Source organism: Sturnira hondurensis, unplaced genomic scaffold, assembly GCF_014824575.4.
Source record: "Sturnira hondurensis isolate 20B ecotype Veracruz unplaced genomic scaffold, ASM1482457v3 Scaffold0004136, whole genome shotgun sequence".
Classification (NCBI taxonomy): domain Eukaryota; kingdom Metazoa; phylum Chordata; class Mammalia; order Chiroptera; family Phyllostomidae; genus Sturnira; species Sturnira hondurensis.
Genome location: NW_028076767.1, coordinates 53,960,884 through 53,979,599, shown reverse-complemented (window position 1 = coordinate 53,979,599; position 18,716 = coordinate 53,960,884). Strand labels below are relative to the sequence as shown.

The 18,716-nt window shown below is 40.8% G+C and overlaps 1 protein-coding gene across 3 annotated transcripts in view; it reads right to left on the bottom strand.

The window, feature by feature from the left end:
• Positions 1-18,716, bottom strand: part of LOC118985789 (CD302 antigen-like) — a 144,861-nt gene that overhangs the window by 34,222 nt on the left and 91,923 nt on the right. Inside the window, exon 1 of one of the 3 annotated variants that reach the window (XM_037044611.1) lies at positions 9,873-10,002. The exons of 1 other annotated variant lie outside the window; for it this stretch is intronic. In XM_037044611.1, the coding sequence (XP_036900506.1) occupies positions 9,873-9,936 (64 nt within the window). In that variant the 5' untranslated portion in view covers positions 9,937-10,002. Of the gene's footprint in view, positions 1-9,872; positions 10,003-17,505; positions 18,283-18,716 lie in introns of those variants that run through there. One more of the 3 variants, XM_037044610.1, reaches the window with a different exon arrangement.

The following is an 18,716-nucleotide window of genomic DNA, read 5'->3' as shown; positions in this document are numbered from 1 at the left end:
TTTAATTGTGGCTCTTTCTGGCTGCTTTCAAGATTGTCTTTGGTTTTTAGCAGTTGGACAGTGATATGCCTTGTTTGTTTTGTTTTTTAATCTCGATTACCAGTGTACTACTGGATTCTGTAGTTTATTTTCATTGGTCACTTTTGGAAAGTTCTGGGCTATGATCACTTCCAATTACACTCCATTTTCTCCCTCCCTTTCTGAGACTCACTTTACATATGTGTATGTTAGACTTTTTGCCATGTTCCATATGTTCTTTTTGCTCTTCAATATATTTTCAATACTTTTGACTCTCCATGCTATAATCTTATTCTCTCTAGTATACTAATCTACTCTTCAGTTTTAACAAAAATGTTGTGAGACCCATCTACTGAGTGTATAATGTCAGTGATTTTTCAGATCCAGAATTTCAATGTTATATTTTTATAGATTCTGGGTCTCTGATGAAACTCTCCATCTTATAATCTACATCCTTGGACTTACTGTAGTTATTTTAAAGTACACTCCTGATAATTCTAATTTCTGAGTCCCTTTATAGTCTCTTTTTGTTTTTCCCCTTTTGGCCCATGTCTTGTTATGCCTGGTAGTTTGTTTTATATTATTTCATTTTTTATCAAATACCAGAAATTGTGTAAAAAGAAAACAAAAAATCTTAATAGACTCCTGATGATGTTATTCTCCTCTGTAAAAGAATCTGGTGGGCAGCCAGGGTGTGGAGGCTCGCCTTCTGGTGGTTGGGACCGAGCTGACCCGAGGAGGTGCTATGGCCTTTGTGAGGCCCGGTATCCACGATCTCATTTGAAAACCTGGGTCTTAACAAGAGCCCCTCCTCCTTGGCAAGTTAAAACTCAAAGTCTTGTCTCCTTAAACACCATGAGACTGCCCAAAACTCTGCTCTATTTTAGAGCTGCTTTAAATGTTGGCCATTCTCCTAAGGGGGAAAGTAACACAGTATTAGGCGCGTGTCAACAAACAGACACAGCAGCAATCTGAGCTGGAAACACAAGTCTTATGGGATTTGATCCGGGTTTTCTGGTCGTTCTTAGTGGCAGCATTAGTCTTCCACTCCATTACAGTCAGGAGCAGAATTCCCGCTTTCACTCTTCTAGACAAGTTGTCGACAACTGTTTGTCCATCTAGCCATCATCCATCCAACATTTGCTGAGTAGCTCCTGTGTGTCCGGTAGAATGGGTAGTGCTAAGGACGAAGGAGAAAAGGATACAAAGAGGAACGAGTCCCACCTTCAAGTGTTCAGTCTGATGGGAGAGTTAGACATATAAACATGACACATATAACAAATGCCTGATAGGCAAAATGCTACAAAATCATTGAAGAAAGAACAAATAACCTACAGAGTAAGGGACAATTCAAAAAAGGAGGTAATATTTGAGCTCCAACTCACAGGATAAATGAGTTTGCCCTGCAAAAAAAGGAAAAACGACAAAAAATATCTAGCACCATAAGAGGCACCTAGTAAGGAATCAAATATTTGTTGAATGAGTAAACTACACAGGCCTCTCCCTCCTCCTCTTCCTTCTCCCACCAGATGGTGTTTTCTGTATTAGACATAATATACAAAGCAGTCATTTCCAGAATGAACCTCAAATTGTCACAGGGCAAATATTCTAAACTGTAAATTTTGATTTTTTTCTTCTATTTTTTCCTGATTCTATTTGTTGTATTTTCTTTAGCCTTATTGATTTTTTTTAAAAAGACTGAAAAGGAAACAGACTCCATTACATTTAATGACACTTGAGACACCTTTATAAATCACTGGAAGGTCTTGAACCACAGATTAAGAAATGTTCTCTTCTATTACTTCTAGTCAAAGCTACACATGGTATTTTTGTTTTTAAAGATTTTTAAATGTATTTTTAGAGAGAGGGAAAGGGAGAAAGAAAGGGAGAGAAACATCAATATGTTGTTGTCTCTTGAGCACCCTCTACTGGGGACCTGGCCTACAACCAACGCATGTGCCCTGACTGGGAATCGAACCAGTGACCCTTTGGTTCATGGGCTGGTGCTCAATCCACTGAGCCTCACCAGCCAAGGCTATACACAGTATTTTTATTGGTAATAAATAACTGAAGAATATTAAAAAATGAAAATAAATATTAAAAATCAATAATTAAAAATTACTGTTTATGTGGAATAAAGCATGTCTATTAAATGCACAAAAATACATTCAACACCAAGGTAAAATTTACAAATTACTTTGGTATATTTGTAGTTCTTTGCTTCATAAATTATAATGAACTCTGATACATAAAGTATCTACTGATTAAAGTACATTCCCATGTCAGTGCTAGCTCGTGTGTCAATTCTCCATGACACGTCCAACCTTCTCTGTAACCTCTGACTCCTTGAATTTCTGCAGGACTTCGAACTACAAAGGCCCTTTCTGGTTACGACATTACAGACTGGCTCAATTTCCCCAATGACAGAGATCTATTGTGAAGATACCTGGGGTAGTAAGCAAGCTAAAGCTCCTATCTCAGCAGTCACATGGGCCTCTTGGGGTCTTACACCAGGCCCCTACCTCGGGCCGCAGCCCAGCCCGGAGTAGTCAGCGTTTGATTTTGGAAATCCTCCCTATTTTGATTAGTGTGGTTAGGGTGGTGGTGGGCTTAATATGACCCAAACCATGAGGATCTATGCATGAGAACCACAGGCAGCCATTCTTCTTGAAAAAGGGGTTATGCTGCCCTTTGATGACTTCCACACACTCACACAGCACTCACCAAACCCTGCCCCGCAGGCCTGCTCACTCTGATGCTTATCCTGCTCTCCCAACTGGACTATTAACTGCACGGAAACAGAGACCATGTCTTAAATTTAGCTCCCCCTCCCCCGCCCCCAGTAATAACTATCACAACATCTCGTCCATAACACGAGAGCAGGCAGAGAAGCGGGACAGTGCAGGGCTCTGATCAGGCACGTTCGGCTGTGGAGACAAAGTCCAGCTCTGACTACAGGATCTTGGCTGGGTAACTTAACCTTACTCTGCCCGAAGTTCCTCATTCCTGAAATGCAGATGTAACAGCACCTAATCTCAGGGAACTGTTGTGAGAAAATTGCTCCGGGGCTACAGATTCCACAGTGGACAAAAAGGAAAAAACTTCCTGCTGTCTTAGACCTTATACTCGCTGAGGCAGATACACAAAGACAAGTAAGTGAAATAATATGTTAGAAGATGTTTTATATTTGGATGGTATAATAGCAATTTATTGCTAGGTAGCAAATTAGCAGCTTAAATGAACAACAACAAAAAAAGAAAACGGTATTTCACACAGTTTGTCTGGGTCAGGAATTTGGAAGCAGCCACTTAACTGGGTGATTCTGGCTGGGGGTGTCTCATGGAGTGGAGGTCAAGCTGTTGGCCAGGGACACGCCTACTCGAAAACTGAACTAGGGCTGGAGGCTCAGCCTCCGGAAGGCTCACTCATGTGGATGGTGAGCTGGTGCCGGCTGTGGGGAGGAAGCCTCAGTTCCTCACCACGTGACTTCTCCACTGGGCGGCTCAAGGGTCAAGTGACTCAAATAAGAACCAGGTGAAAGTACAATGTCTTTTATAATCCAGCTTTGGGACTCAACCTCTGCTATTTCCCCAATATCCTGTGGGTTATATAGGTCAGCCCTAATCAGTGTGTGGGTGAGCCACACAAAGCAGGAATGCCAGGGGGAGAGAATCCTTTGGCCCATCTTGGAGGCTAAGCAAACACAGACAGTCACAAGTACTGAGTAGAAAAGTTAAAGCAGAGAAGTAAGATCCTTAGTGTGCAGTAGGTATTAGAGTTGCAATCTTAGGAAGGTGTCTAAGGAGGGTATCGTTCTAAAGAAGACATATAGCCCTGGTTGGTGTGGCTCAGTGGACTGAGTGCGGGACTGTGAAGCAGAGGGTCACCAGTTTGGTTTCTGGTCAGGGCACATAAAAGAGTCAACCAATGAGTACATAAATATGTGCAACAACAAATCAATGTCTCTCTCTCTAAATCAATTTTAAAGAAAGAGGAAAAGTTATAGGCAGAAAAATATAAAAACTGGTCATGCACTTCCTCAAACCTTTCAATTGCCTTCTCCTGAGGCTCATGTCAGCATTGGCAGTAATTCCAGTTAGTTTATTCAGCACTGAACCCTTCTTCTCATGCTACAGGTTAGAATGTTGGCCCCAGGAACAAGCTTTAAGCATTAAGAGATATAGTTAGTTTTATTTTGAGAACAATGTTCAAGTAGCACAGGTGGCCAACACAAGGCCCACAGGCTGAATCTGGCCCAGCACCTTGTTTGACCCGGCCCACCACCTTGTTTCTACCTGGCGGCAGTGCCAAGCTCTCAACTGTTAAGGAGTAGTTACATTTATAGGGTCCCAAAACTACATTCGGCCCTTTGAAAGCAACTGTGAGGCTGATGTGGCCCCGGTGAAAATGATTTTGACACCCCTGAGGTAGAGGTTGAGTACTTTCTGTGAGTAAAACTGTTGAAGTTCATGTACTTCATGAGTGGAATGCTGAACTAAGCCTCCTTCAATGCTAACTACCCTTGCTATAATCCTGCCTCCCCAAAATATTGCCATAAGTTTTCAATGACAGGTTCTGTAATATTTCTATAAAATATATTTCAATAAATCTACTCTTCTAAAAGAAAAACCCTGCCCACAAAGCTCTCTTCAAAGTGCTTTTCTATTACTGTTACTTCTTTGCAGCATTCCTAAGATAGATTGTTATTAATAACATACCTCTATGACTCTTTATGGATTTTATAATTTTTTAAAGATTATTTATTTATTTATCTTTAGAGGGGAAGGGAAGGAGAGAGGGAGAGAAACATCAATGTATGGTTGTCTCTCGTGTGTCCCCTGCCAGGAACTGGCCTGCAATCCAGGCATGTGCCCTGACTGGGAACTTAACCGCGATTATGTGCTTTGCAGGCCTGCGCTCAATCCACTGAGTTACACCAGCTAGGGCTGGATTTTATAATTTTATAATTCTATTGATTTAACTAGTACAGAAATTTTGGAGCCCGACGAAAATTTTGAAGCTTGTACTTAACTCCAAAAGTTTCCATATAGTTGCTTTACCTAAAGTTACCTTGTACTACAATAAAATGGCATATCTACAGGAATACTTTGTATTACTGCTCAGTTCTCAGAGAACTCTCTGTTCCCTTATAATTTCTTTTTTTAAACAGCCAGGCACAGCATAAGGGGAAGTGAGATCCTTGGGACATCCTTGTTCTGAATGCTAACAAAGGACAGGCAGAAACTATGTATTTTTTTCTTTGTCAATAATAAGACCCCTGCCCCTTCTCTCATTAAGACATGAGCTTCAGTCACTTACCTTCCACCGGGCAACGGTGGCAGAGCCAAAGCAAGAGGACGAGCTGCTTATCACAGTTCTCGTGTGTGTGTAGGAGGAGGCGGTGGCTGTTCCAAGTCCCTGACTAATCCACAGTCTGGAGTCCCGGCTTTGAGATCTCCCTGAATCTCAAGGAAATCCAGCCACCCACCACCCCGCCTTCTCTCCACCTCACCCTTCCCGCCCAGCTTCCACGGTGTCCCCCTCCCGCTTGTCCCCTCACACTCCTTCTCAGAAGAGCTCTCACGACACTTATTCATAGAACGGGGATACCAGTCAGTGTCACTCTGCACCTCTTCACTGGGCAGCCCTGGTCCATGTTCTTAGAGAATCAGTCTCAAGATTTACCCTCAAAACATAAAATGACCCACAAAAGGAACGAAATACTCGCTATGTATTATAAAATTGTCAATGACACTGTTGTAAAACTAGTTTTTAACACATGAGCACATTTTTACAAGCTTCTCAACAATGAAAGAGGTCTTGAAATAAGACTTAAATACAATTTTACTTTTTCACTGGAAGAAAAGTAAGCATTTATTAACATTTGAAATTTACCGAAACTGTATGTGAGGAAGTTTCCCCTGAAACATAACCGTACCATCCGCAAGGGTCAGAGAGTCTCATCAACAGAATATGATGATTCAACGCTTCGAATTCCATTGTGAGATGAGTTCATAGCAAAAATAAAATAATTTGAAAGAAATGACGATCCCATTAGCCCCTCTGCTTTTTGAATTATTTATCTAAATTTTGTTTGTTCTTTTACGATAAATTAGAATAAAGTACAGAGGCACAAATCAAAACAAAACAAAAAACCATAAGGCAGTCAAGTCTCTGCTATTATGGAGTTTCCTCTCGGCAGGGGGAACAAGCAGGAAAACAGTGAGTAAACAAGATGTGTTCAGACAGAATTGTTTTGTGGGGCTGTGATAGAAAATGGTAGATGTTCGGGGAAGACCTGGGGAGGTGACATACACACAGAGATCTGAGGGATGTGGGTTAAGGCCGCCATGGCAAGCACTGGGGAAGGGGAGGGTGGTCAGGGTGGAAGAACCTGCAGGTGGCTGAGTCCCAGGAGGTCAGTGTGGATAAACAGGATGGCAGGAAGTGTGGTAAGAGATGAGGTCAGGAAGGCAAGGGCACCTCACCTAGGGCTTGTAGGTTGTGGCAATTCAAAATTAGTAACCTATACCGTTACAAATTAGTATTTTCATATTTTTCAGGTAAATACCCAGAAGAGGAGTTGCTGGATCATATGGTAGTTTAGTCTTAATTTTTAAAGGAACTTCCACACTGTTTTTTTCCACAGTGGCTGCAACAGTTTACAATCCCACCGACAGTGAGTAAGGACTCCCTTTTCTCCACATCCATGTCAACACTTGTTTTTTGTTTGTTTGTTTGTTTGGTCTTTTTGATAACAGCCATTCAAAAAGGTAAGCATGGCTTTTGATTTGTAGCTTTGATTGGCATCTCCCTAATAACTAGTGATGTTGAACATCTTTTCTAGCTATCTATACGTCTGCAAAAATGTCTATTCAGATCTTCTGCCCATTTTTAATCAAATTGTTTTATTGTTATCATTGAGCGATATGAGTTCTTTGTAACATTATTAGAATAACCAAGACATGGAAACAGCCTAAGTGTCCACTGATGGGTGAATGAAAGAAGATATGGTATATACCATATGTACAATGGGATACTACTCAGCCACAAAAAGATGAAATATTGCCATTTGTGACAACATGAATGAATCTTTAGGATATTATGCTAAGTAAAATACCATGGAAAAGGACAAAAATATATTATTTCATTTATATGTGGGATACAAAACAAAAAAGTAACAACAAAACAAAAATAAAAAATAAACAAACAAACCTCACAGACACAGATGACAGAATGGTGATTACCAGAGGAGCAGGGCATGGGGAAAGGTGAATGGGTTAAATGGGGGGAATACCACATATGGTAATGGAAGGAAACTAGACTTTGGTGGTGAGCATGCAATAGAGTACATAGATGTCAAATTATGTACACCTGAAATTTATATACTGTTATTAACCAATGTTACCTCAATAAATTTAATTTTTAAAAATGTAAAGTAAATACAGAAAGAACTGCTTTCTGTAACTAGAAACAAGTAACTAGGAAAAAAATTAAGTAACCTAGGCTCTGAGGCACGTGATAGCTAAAGAATGAGGGTTTATTCTGAACATGCTTATAGTCAATCATCTTATGCCACCCTTGGGAAATCATTGACCCAGTAAACATATACTGATCACCTACTATGTGCAAAAAACACCATTACAGAAGGTTTTCAAAGGGATACCATGGACCCTTACTGAGGAATTTAAAGCAAGATTTGTTTATTGTGATTTTCAAGATAATAACTAAAAACCACATAAGACCCCTTACATAATAAGCTCCAAAATACCAGAAAAATAATGATTTCCATTTCAACATTAAATTTATACTTTACGCAGCAATACCTTAGAAGCTTTTCTATTAAGATCTTGCCATTCAGCCAAGTCTGTGAAAACCTTGAAAAGCTTTTTGTTGACTTGGTTCATGCTGAATATGATTCCTGATCTTGTCTAGATTGGAGATTAAGTATTTTGATGAAAAGCATTTACATAGTTTTTCAGCCTTGTATCATCCACATGTATGTGACTGTGTTCGGTAACCATAAACATCGGATATACATCCACATAAAGTGGCACTCACCATATTTTCTAGTTGCAACAAATACCCTTCATTTTGTATGAAGACAACAAAGGGAAGGAAAGCCCCATTTTCCACACCTGAACAGCTACCGGGCATAGTTTTCACTTAATGTTCACAGCTACCCTGTGGGGTGTTATCTCCATTTTACTGAAGTGAAACGTGTTGGGTAACTGGATCAAGGCCACACAGACTGTACCCAACTCCAGAGCATATGATCTTTCTAAATCCATCCTTAAAGACTACTTACTGAGAGGAGCTAATTAATAGCATTAATCCATTCAACGTGCATTTTTTCTTAAGCTCTTGAAAAGCCTGTTAATTGGCTTTGGATGGTGAACATACAATACAATATACAGGTGATGTGTTATAGAACTGTATACTTGAAACCTATATAATTTTATCTACCAATGTCACCTCAATAAGTTCAATAATTTTTAAAAAGAAAAGCCTATTTAGCCATTCTGGAATTATAAAGAGGAAAGAAAACAAAACTTTCCTATAATAGTTTGTCTTCTATTGCTGATCAAAACAGCTTCTCTGAAGGGAGATATCCAAATCTAGAAATTGACTTTAAAAAAAAAAAGTCTGACAAGTATGTTTTGACCAGCCTGAAGTACGAAGTCATGGCCACCTGGAGGATGGATTAACCGGGCAGTTAGATGTTACTGGCAAACGTGACCAGGGCATCCAAACAGTCCAGGCTTCACAGAATCTCCAATCTACCCTTGTCTTGGACAAAACTAATGTGCTCAGTCTGAACAATGTGAAAATCCGCACATCTGTTTCCGCTCCTCTGCAGGCAGCAGCAGATGACCTGCTGTAAATACTGGTGGCAGAAAGTTTCAGGAAAAGAGCTTGGGTTTGTAAGCAAGTTCTGAGCTGCTTCCTCCATCACTGAGATCCTTTAAAACAAGCCTGCCTGTCAGCAAGCTTCCAGCAAGAACTTAAAAATGGTAATGAAATTCAGGGAAAGAAAACACCAAACTCTTGCATAATCATTTTATTCAAACCCACACAAGTATTCACTTTGTTCTATAATTTATTTTGCTCTTTAATTCCTGGAATTGTTCATTTGATAGTGTTTTGGGGTGGAAGGCTTTCCCAAGAGTTTAACCGCATCAACATTTTTGACATGCTTGACAGGAAACCTGTTACTAATTGGAAAATGACTGACTAATTATGTAATTTTTTCAGATGTCACTTGCACAACAGCAGACTAGACTTTTAAAGATTTTTAAATCAGACGACTTAAGTGAAATCCAAGCTTAGCCTGTTCACGTCCCACTTCGATCCAGGGGTTATCTGGCTGAACTGGCTTCCTGTTTCAACAACTTGAACACCAACCAACTGGACAAACAGCGCAGGGGGCAGAAGAGGGCCTGCGTTCTCCTACCCCAACCCGCCATCCCCGCTGCGCACAGCTGGGGCCATCTCCGCGGCCAACTTCCCGCCTCTCACTTGGGCCCTCTGCTCGTCCAGTCCATTACCCCCTTCGGTGTTCTGCGCTGGAGCTTGGACACCGTGGAACGGAGAGGGTACTCCGGGTGCTCGGCGACCCCCTTCCTCTGGGCGCTGTCCTGGAACCCACTGAACCAGGAGGGGAGTGGGGGATGACCCACGCCGGGCCCACGGGGTGGGTGAGCAGGTGTGGGCGCGAGAGACCCGGTCGGGATGCAGTCCCCCTGGGGTCGCTCTCCGGCGTGGAGGGGGTACAGAGGGTGGAGGGTCTCCGCTGGGCAGGGACCGAAGGCGGACTACCAGGCCCAGCAGGGGTCGCGCAAGGGGCGGCTTACCCGCGACGGCGGCGGCCAGGCACAGCAGCGGCAGCAGGAGAGCAGACAGCGAGGCCCCCGGCATGACTGCGGGTACGGTGCGGGCGCCCAGCCGCCAGGCTCCGAAGTGCGGGCCGGCCAGACCCCTCCCACCGAGCGGCGAGGGGCGGGAGGGGCGGGGGCCTAGGTCGCCCCACCCTCTGCGGGATCCCCGTGGCCTGCTGCCCGCTGGAATGGCTCTGCGTCTGCTCAGTCATTTTAAAAACTTTTCATTTGAACCGAAATAATTTCGGAGTCTCAAAAATGTTACAAAAATCGTACAAAGAGTCCCCATCACCCATTCAGCCAGCTTCTCTAATTATAAACATCGTATATAATTCCAGAAACATAATCAAAGCCAGGAAACGATCGCTGGTAGGGTACTACTAATCTTCATCACTTGTGACATTTCACCAATTGTCCCTCTAATGTTCTTTTTCTGTTCTCAAATCTAATCCAGAATCATACACTGCATTGAAATGCCATGTCCCCTTGGGTCTCCCTTAATGTGGAACAGTTTCTCTGTTATTCTTTGTCTTTCACGATGTCGACAGATTTGAAGAGCCCTGGCCATTTGTTTTGTGGAATGTCTTTCAGGTCGGTTTGTCTGATGTTTCCTCTTGAGGGAGATGGGAAGAACAAGATTCAGGGTGTTTTCTTTTCTGCGAGAGTACCACGGAAGTGATGTGCCTTGTCCAGGGGGGACGCGACGTTAATGTGTCACCTCAGTGGTGAGGTTAACTTTGATCACTTGGTTGAGGTGGTGTCTGGCAGGCTTCTCCTCTGTAACAGCCAGAAACCTTTTCAAAGGCTCCTCCCAGTGGACTATGTCCATCAGATAACTTTCCTCTGTCACCAGAGTTTGGATTAGAGTTCTTTAAACTATGTTTGCACATCTCTTGGAAGAAACCAACCCCGTGGATACTTTGATCCCATACTTCTAGCTTCCAGAACTGTGAGACAATACATTTCTGCTGTTTAAGCCAAAATAAACAACAAAACTAGGCTTGCTCTGATGTATTTATAAACTATGCACCTGAAACTAGAATGGTGAGGGTCCCTGGGCCTAGACAACACAGTGAGTGCTCCTGGGCTAGGACAGGCTGCTTGTTTAAGCTCTGACAGAGCCTCATGTCATTAGCAAGAGTCATCTAAAATCCAGTCTAAACTCAAAATAAAAACACAAAGAGCTCAGTTAAAAATGTACAAATGATATGAACAGATGCAAATAAGCATCTGAAAAGACGCTCAACAGCATATACCATCAGAGAATTGCAAATTAATGAAAAAATGAGATACTGCTGTATGCCTATTAGAATGACCAAAATCGGGAACACTGACAACACAAAATGGTAGTGAAGGTGTGAAGCAAGAGGGACGTACAGTGCTGTGGGAATGCAAAATGGTACGGCCACTTTGGGAGACAGTTTTGCATATTCTTAGAAAAAATAAATATACTCTTACCACGGATTCAGCAATTGTCCTCCTTAATATTTACACAAACAAGTTGAAAACTTACATACACACAAAAAACTGCACATGGATGTGTATAGCAGCTTTATTCATCATTGCCCAAACCGGGAAGCAACCAAGATATCTTTCAATAAGTGAATAAATGAACAAATGGTGGTACATCCATACAATGTTTTTTAAAATTCAGTGCTTAAAATAAATGAGCTATTCAGCCATGAAAGACATGGAAGAACCTTATGTATGTATTGCCAAGTGAAAGAAGCCAATCCTGAAGAGCTGCATACTGTATGATTCAAGCTATATGATGCTTTGGCAAAAGGCAAAATTATGGCAATGGTGAAAAGATCAGTGGTTACCAGGAGCTGGTGGGGGGCAGAGGAGGAGGAGAGGAAAGGAGGCATGAACAGGTGGAGCACAGAGGATTTTTAGGGCAGTGAAACTATTCTGTATGATACTGTAATGGTAGATACATATGTTATACATTGTAAAAGCCCATAGAATGGCCAACACAAAGATGAGCCGTAATGTAAATGATAGACTTTAGTTAATACTGTATCAGTATTACATCATCAGTTTTAACAAAAGGTAGTTAATGCAAGAGGCTAATAATAGGGGGAAGAGGGGGGAGAGGTAAGGAAGTATATAGGAATTCTGTACTTTCTGTTCAAATTTTAATAAACCTGAAACTTCTAAAATAACAAAAGTTTTAAGTGTTTTAGAAGAAAATCAAGCCTAACCCTTTCCTATCCTTTCTAGCCCTTTCTGTGCCTGTGATAGTCCAGTCTGAAATGGAGTGATTACACCAAAGCAATCTGACCAATGGGTGTCTGTAAGGAGAATCATAGCGTTAGAAGTGGTGGAAGCCATTTTCACTTACTGATAAGGAAATTGAGGCCTGAAGAAGGGACATGACTGACACATGGGCACCCAATAAAAGCTAAAAATGTACCAGAGCCCACGCCTTCTGCTGAGGTCTCTTATCCACTCCAGGTTCAACCCCTTTGCCAAAGGATTAAGATCTGTCTCGATGTATTTATTTCCATTCTTCTTCTCAGGCTATCAACAACAGGATTATATGCTATACCCATATCCAAAGTGAATCCTTCCAAAGGTACACCATGTTTATATAGTCAAACATCCTAATTCTGGATTCAGCTGTCTTGCTAGCTACACAAGGGAAATGAACAGTTCTACATGATTGTGCAACTGAAAAGCTTCTCTTCACCCTCCACCTCCACCTCAGGCACCAAAACATATTTTTTCTGTGTGCGTTATTTTGCATTAAAATAATATTCAAATAGTGATTAGGTTTACAAAGAACTGGCATCCGAATGAATCAGTTTACTTTAAGCACATAACCCATTTCCGCAGTGTTTTGTTTCTACGTCACTTGAACTAAGGAAGGTATTTTTTTTCCACTGTTAACTCTCATGGACACTTCCTCATTTTTTATGCTAATATGACAAAATAGACTACTTACTGCCACTGCGTGGAATAACATGGTATTTTATTAAACTCTCTCATGATGATGTCCTACTTTCCATTCCCACTGTGTAACTCTTACTTTTCTGTCTCACTCCAATTTACCTCCTCTTTGACCTCATTCCAGACTCCATTTCCTTACCTTCATTTTTCCAGGGCTTTTATTTCTTCCTTCTTCATCCAGCCAGGATACCACGCCCTCTCTTATTCCTGTGATACCTACCTGGCTAACTCTGAATCTGCAGTCTCTTCTTCCTTTCTCTTTTCAAAAATAAAATTGTTTTTCCAGCTTATTGAGACATAATTGACATACCATTGTAAGTTTAAGGTATACATGTTGACTTGATACACTTAAATAGCATAAAGTGATTACCACTTTTATCCTGTTACATAGTTACCATTTCTTTATTGTGTGTGTGTGTGTGGGGGGAGTATTTAAGATGAACTCTCTTAGCAGCTTTCAAGCACACAATGAAGTTTTTCAACAATAGTCACCAGGCTGAATAGTGAATCCCCAGAATGTATTCATCTTAAAACTGGAAATTTGTATCCTTCATCCAACACCTCCCCATTTTCCACAAGCCCCAGCGACTGGCAACCACAACCCTACACTCTCTTCCTGCGTTCGTCTCTTTCAGATCCCACATATAACTGAGGCCATACAGTATTTGCTCTCTCTGAGTTACTTCACTTAGCACAGTGCCCTCAAGCTTCATCTATGTTGTTGCAAATGGCAGAGTCTCCTCTCTCATGGCTGAATAGTATTCAATTGTATGTATGTACCACATCTTCTTTATTAATTCATTGAGGGACACTTTAGTTGTTTCCTTATCTTGGCTTATTGTAAATAATACTGCCATGAATTTAGGGGTGAAGGTATCTCTTCAAGATCCTGTTTTCCTTTCCTTTAGCCATATACCCAGAAGTGGGATTGCTGGATCATATGGGTGTTAGAGTTTTAATTTTTTTGAGAATGGAGTCTCTTCTTTCTTTCTTTTTAAAAAGATTTTATTTAGTTAGTTTTAGAGAAGGGAAGGGATGGAGAGAGGGAGAGAAGCATCAATTTGTGGTTGCCTCCCATGTGCCCCTCACTGGGGACCTGGCCCACAACCCAGGCATGTGCCCTAACTAGGAATTAAACCAGCAACCCTTTGGTTTGCAGGCTGGCACTCAATCCACTGAGCTACACCAGCCAGGGCGAGGTCTCTCTCTTCTTTCTTCTTCACATCTATCTCCTTTTCCTCGACTTGACTGAGGTAACTGAGGATGGGCAGAGGGAATCTATTAGTTCTCCTGGTGGTTGTCAATACAAATATATGCCTTTTAATTTCATCTGGGCCTTGTATGCCTCTTCTACAGTTTTTCTATTTTGTCTTGGTCATTATTCTCTTCCATTCCCCTTAGCAGGAGGTATTTTAATTTTTTATTACCCTCTTCAGGTTGAGACCCTATTTGCTGCTCATCTTTATCAGGTGTAGACAAACATTTTCAAATACTTATCTGTTCTTCCCTCCTCCTCAATGCAGGCCTTACTCTGTGGCCTGAGAGTTTTCCTAATTCTTAGAGTCGGTTTTATCTGACTTTTCCTCTCTATTGTTTAGCAATTGGAACAATATTGACTTGATTATACATTGCATTAAAAGGGCATTTGGCTAAGGAACCAAAATCCTAGGACTTCTCAGGATGGACCACCAGCCCATATAAGGTACCCGGGGAAGACCATTGGGCTGGGCATGGCTGAGCTCCCTTTTGGCCTGATATAGTCAGGCCTAGATACCTCTAGAGCAAAAACAAAGGGTGAGTCCTCCTCTATGTATTTTAGCTCCCCTGGGACTGGGGTGGGGAAAATGGGATGACGGAAAGATGAAGAGGAAGACCAGTAACAAGGCTGCTGCACACTGTTCAGGGGGTTGAGGGGAGATAAAGGCCTGAACTAAGACAGTTAGTCATGGAGACAGCCACTCTGTGAGAAGTCTGAGTTGAAACTGATAGAATTGTTGCATTAGGAAGATGAGAAAAAAGGTTTAAGGATGACATCTGAGTTTCTAGCTTGGGAGACAAAGGGTATGGTGTCTTCATAAAATGGAGAACAGAAGAAAAACTGGTTGGGGGAATAGGAAAAAAGTTTCTAAAATTCTGTTTGTGATTTATTTAGCTTGGAAAAAAAGAAAACATGTAAAGCAAATTTGTTGAGTGGTAGATACTGAGAGAACGTTTTAATTTAGACTATACAGGGAGTTAGAGATAACTTTGTACAGATCATAAGGTTTCATAGAAAAAAATGTCTTTAAGATAGGGTTAAAATTTGTCTTCTTAAGCAAAATAAAATAGTTATTAATAACAATTAGACCTTCATTTCTTTAAGGGGGTTTTAGGATTAAACAACCCTAAGGTAAGGGAATCTGAATCTCTTATTTTCCCAGGCATACACTCAGCCATGGGGTCAGGACTGGGGGTCACCAACACTACAGTAGTCATCTGCAGAGAATTCTCAGGTAGGGAAAGGATCTTGCTCCAGGATCAGGGAAGGGAACATGTCGTGTGCAGGGGTAAGGGGGAAAGAAGAAGGTGACCACTGTTATCACTTCTGAATTTGTCTCCTACACCTTGGTCATTAGGTCTATTTGCTTGTATTTTCAACTGCTTGGTTTTGAGAGATCAATTTTGCCAGACCACACGTGGGAGTTGGGTTAGTTATAGAAGACTGGAAAAGGTTGTCTTCAGTTCTCCTGACACATCCGAGTAGGAGGAAATGGGAAGGGAGTGCTCTACACGCCACGCTCGGAAGGACTTTCATGTAGATTGTCCAGTGGGAGTTGGAAATATGAATGTGGAACTAGATATCTGAGCTATTGATGTAGAAGACGATGAATTCCTTGGGGTGAGAGGTAGTGGACAAGATCTCCTGAGGGGAGGACAAAGAATGAGAAGTAGATCATAAATGGAATTTCTACTGATCCAATAGTTAGAACATGTGCTGATTCAGAGGAATCTGAAAAAGACTAAAATCAAACATTCAGAAATGTAGGATTATATTTATTTTTTTTTAATTTTATTTCTGTAGAGAGGAAGGGAGAGAGAAAGAAAGGGTGAGAAATATCATGTGTGGTTGCCTCCTGCACACCCCCTACTGGGGACCTGGCCTGCAACCCAGGCATGTGCCCTGACTGAGAATCAAACTGGTGACCCTTTGGTTTCCAGGCCAGCACTCAACCACTGAGCCACACCAGCCAAGGCAGATTATATTTATTCTTTAAAAAGTACACACAGAAGCTAAAGGATGCCTTGCTTTACAACAGCTGGTCACTTTATTTCTTATTATACTATATACCTAACATGATAAAGCCCAATCCTGAAAAAACATTTTAAACAAGAATCAACAATGCTTTTTTAAAATTTATTTTTATTTTTTATTTTTAGAGAGAGAGAGGAAGGGAGAAAGAAACGGAGGGAGACAATCATCGGTGTGAGAGAGAAACATTGATTGGCTGCTTTCCATATGTTCCCTGACCAGAGACTGAACTTGCAACCCAGGCATGAGCCCTGACCAAGAATGGAGCTGGTGACCTTTTGCTTTGCAGAATGACTCCCAACCAACTGAGCCACACTGTGTGGGGCGGATCAACAACACTTTTACTTAAAAAGGCAAATTTATTGCAGCATAACTATTATATATAGCTGTACTTTTTTCCCATCAGGTTGGTTTAGTTCTTTGAAGAAAGTCTTCCCCACCGAGGACTGCCCCCTCGCCAGTGATCCTGAAGAAAGTCTTAATGCCTAAAATTGTACAGATTATAGGCTAGAGTACTAGTCTAACAAATTCAGTACAAAATATTTTAGAACAATTATACTATAGTTTGACTATACTGGATCTGTCTTAGATAATTATTTACAACTTCATCATAGTATAAACACTATAAACTTTAAAACAAATCTAGGGATTTTATACAAAAATATCCTAAAGTACAAATATAAGTTAAAAACTGAATAAAACATTCACCAGGTCCAGTGGAAGATATTATTAAGAATATATTCTGGGTGGTAAAATTTTAAGTGATAACCACAAAACAGTGTTTCCTTAATCATTCATGGTTTTAAATATTTTGGTAGTAATTACAAAGTTTAGTTTCATTGTATAATTTTCATGTTTATAAATATAAGATATATAATTTCTTTTACAGACCACTCCTTTTTAGCTCATGTAAAAAGTCAACAAAGTAATACAAAATTTCTTAGTAAAAAAGTTGACATGCCATGTAAAGTATATAAATTGTAAAAATTTTAAAAACTTTTAGCCTATTCACTTTTTAAAAAAACAGGTACACATTGTATGTAAGACAAAAACCACACTGCGACATGGTATCTAATGAATCTAATAACATTCTCATACTTTAGAAAAATACTAAGTACTAAATCTTTTTTAAAAGCCACATTTTTGTGAGTAAGTATGGGCAGAATAAAGATTTCACATTTAAATAATTTTGGCATAATATATATACGGAATGCTAGAAGAAGCATCTTGCCAAAAGGTATCATTTTGTTGTGTAAAAAATAAGCATGCCTCTCATTTAATAATTTTCCCCAAATGCTACAAATGGCATTTTAAAAGACTTTATATATCTATTTTTGGAGAGCGAGGGGAAGCAAGGGAGAGAAACATCGATGTATGAGAGAAACATCGACTGGTTGCCTCTCACACACCCCTAACCGGGAACCTGGCTCGCAACCCAGGTGTCGAACTGCTTTTAGGTTTGTGGGAAGACACCCAACCCACTGCGCCACACCAGTCAGGGCTAGAAATGACATCCTGAAATGATGTTGACATTACTTCCAGTTCTGTTCTTACCTTGAGGTACTAATTTTGCATTTGGCCAGAAGCTCATAAAAACTAAAAGGATGTGTGACCTAGTAATACGCCAATTTAAATTTTCTGAGGAATTGTGTTAAAGTGTCTTTACAACATACATATTCTAGTTACCAACCACACTCTTACAGAGAAAATGCATATTGAAATTACTGCCCTATGAACACAATTTGGACTTCAGTTTCAGCTTTGGTTCCTTTCCATTCTGTTAAGTAGAGTTATAAATGTGGCATTTCTGAATAATTAAATGTGGATACTGGAATAACAACTGGGCAATTGAAAAAGGTACTTAAGACTTGTACTTTGGAAAAGAGTAAATACTGACACTGGGAAAGTTTTAAGTGGCTCATTTTCCCTAAAATGTTAGTGCAAATTAGCAAACTTTTAGAAGAATTTAGTCACGGAAAGAAGGCAGCATAATCTCTTCTTCATTCATTCCTTTTTCATATCGAACTGAAGAGAAGCTTGCCCAGGGCAAAGGGTTCCTTTTGGAGAAGAACCAAGTCAGCCCTCCGATGAGAGCCAAGAGGACCACCACAGCAACCGCCACGGCCACTCCGACGTAATTAGGGCCTAGAAGAGAGCAGGGTTTGACACCGGAGGATCATCACTGATTCAGCACGTTTGGCCGTGTGTCACATACATGAAGCCTGTGCAAAGTGGATGCAATGGGTACCTGACTGTGTCGCAGCATGAACACAGAACTAAAAATCACCGTCAAACACTTGAGTGCTTCCTTCCCCCCCCACACATGTAACTCTTTTCCCTTTCATTCAAACCCTCTTCATTGGTACAGCAATTTTCTTGCAAAGAAGCCAAAGCACTACCATTTTTCTCACTTTGCTTCTCATCACCCTGTTGCGAATATCACTCCCAGTATATCTCCCTACTTTGAAGGCAAATTGCTAAAAGCTGTAAATTTTTGTGCTTGACTTACCTAGAGCCAAATAAAAATATCCTTTGCCTTAAAACGATTTAAACTTTGGAATGACCTCAGCTCTCAGCTC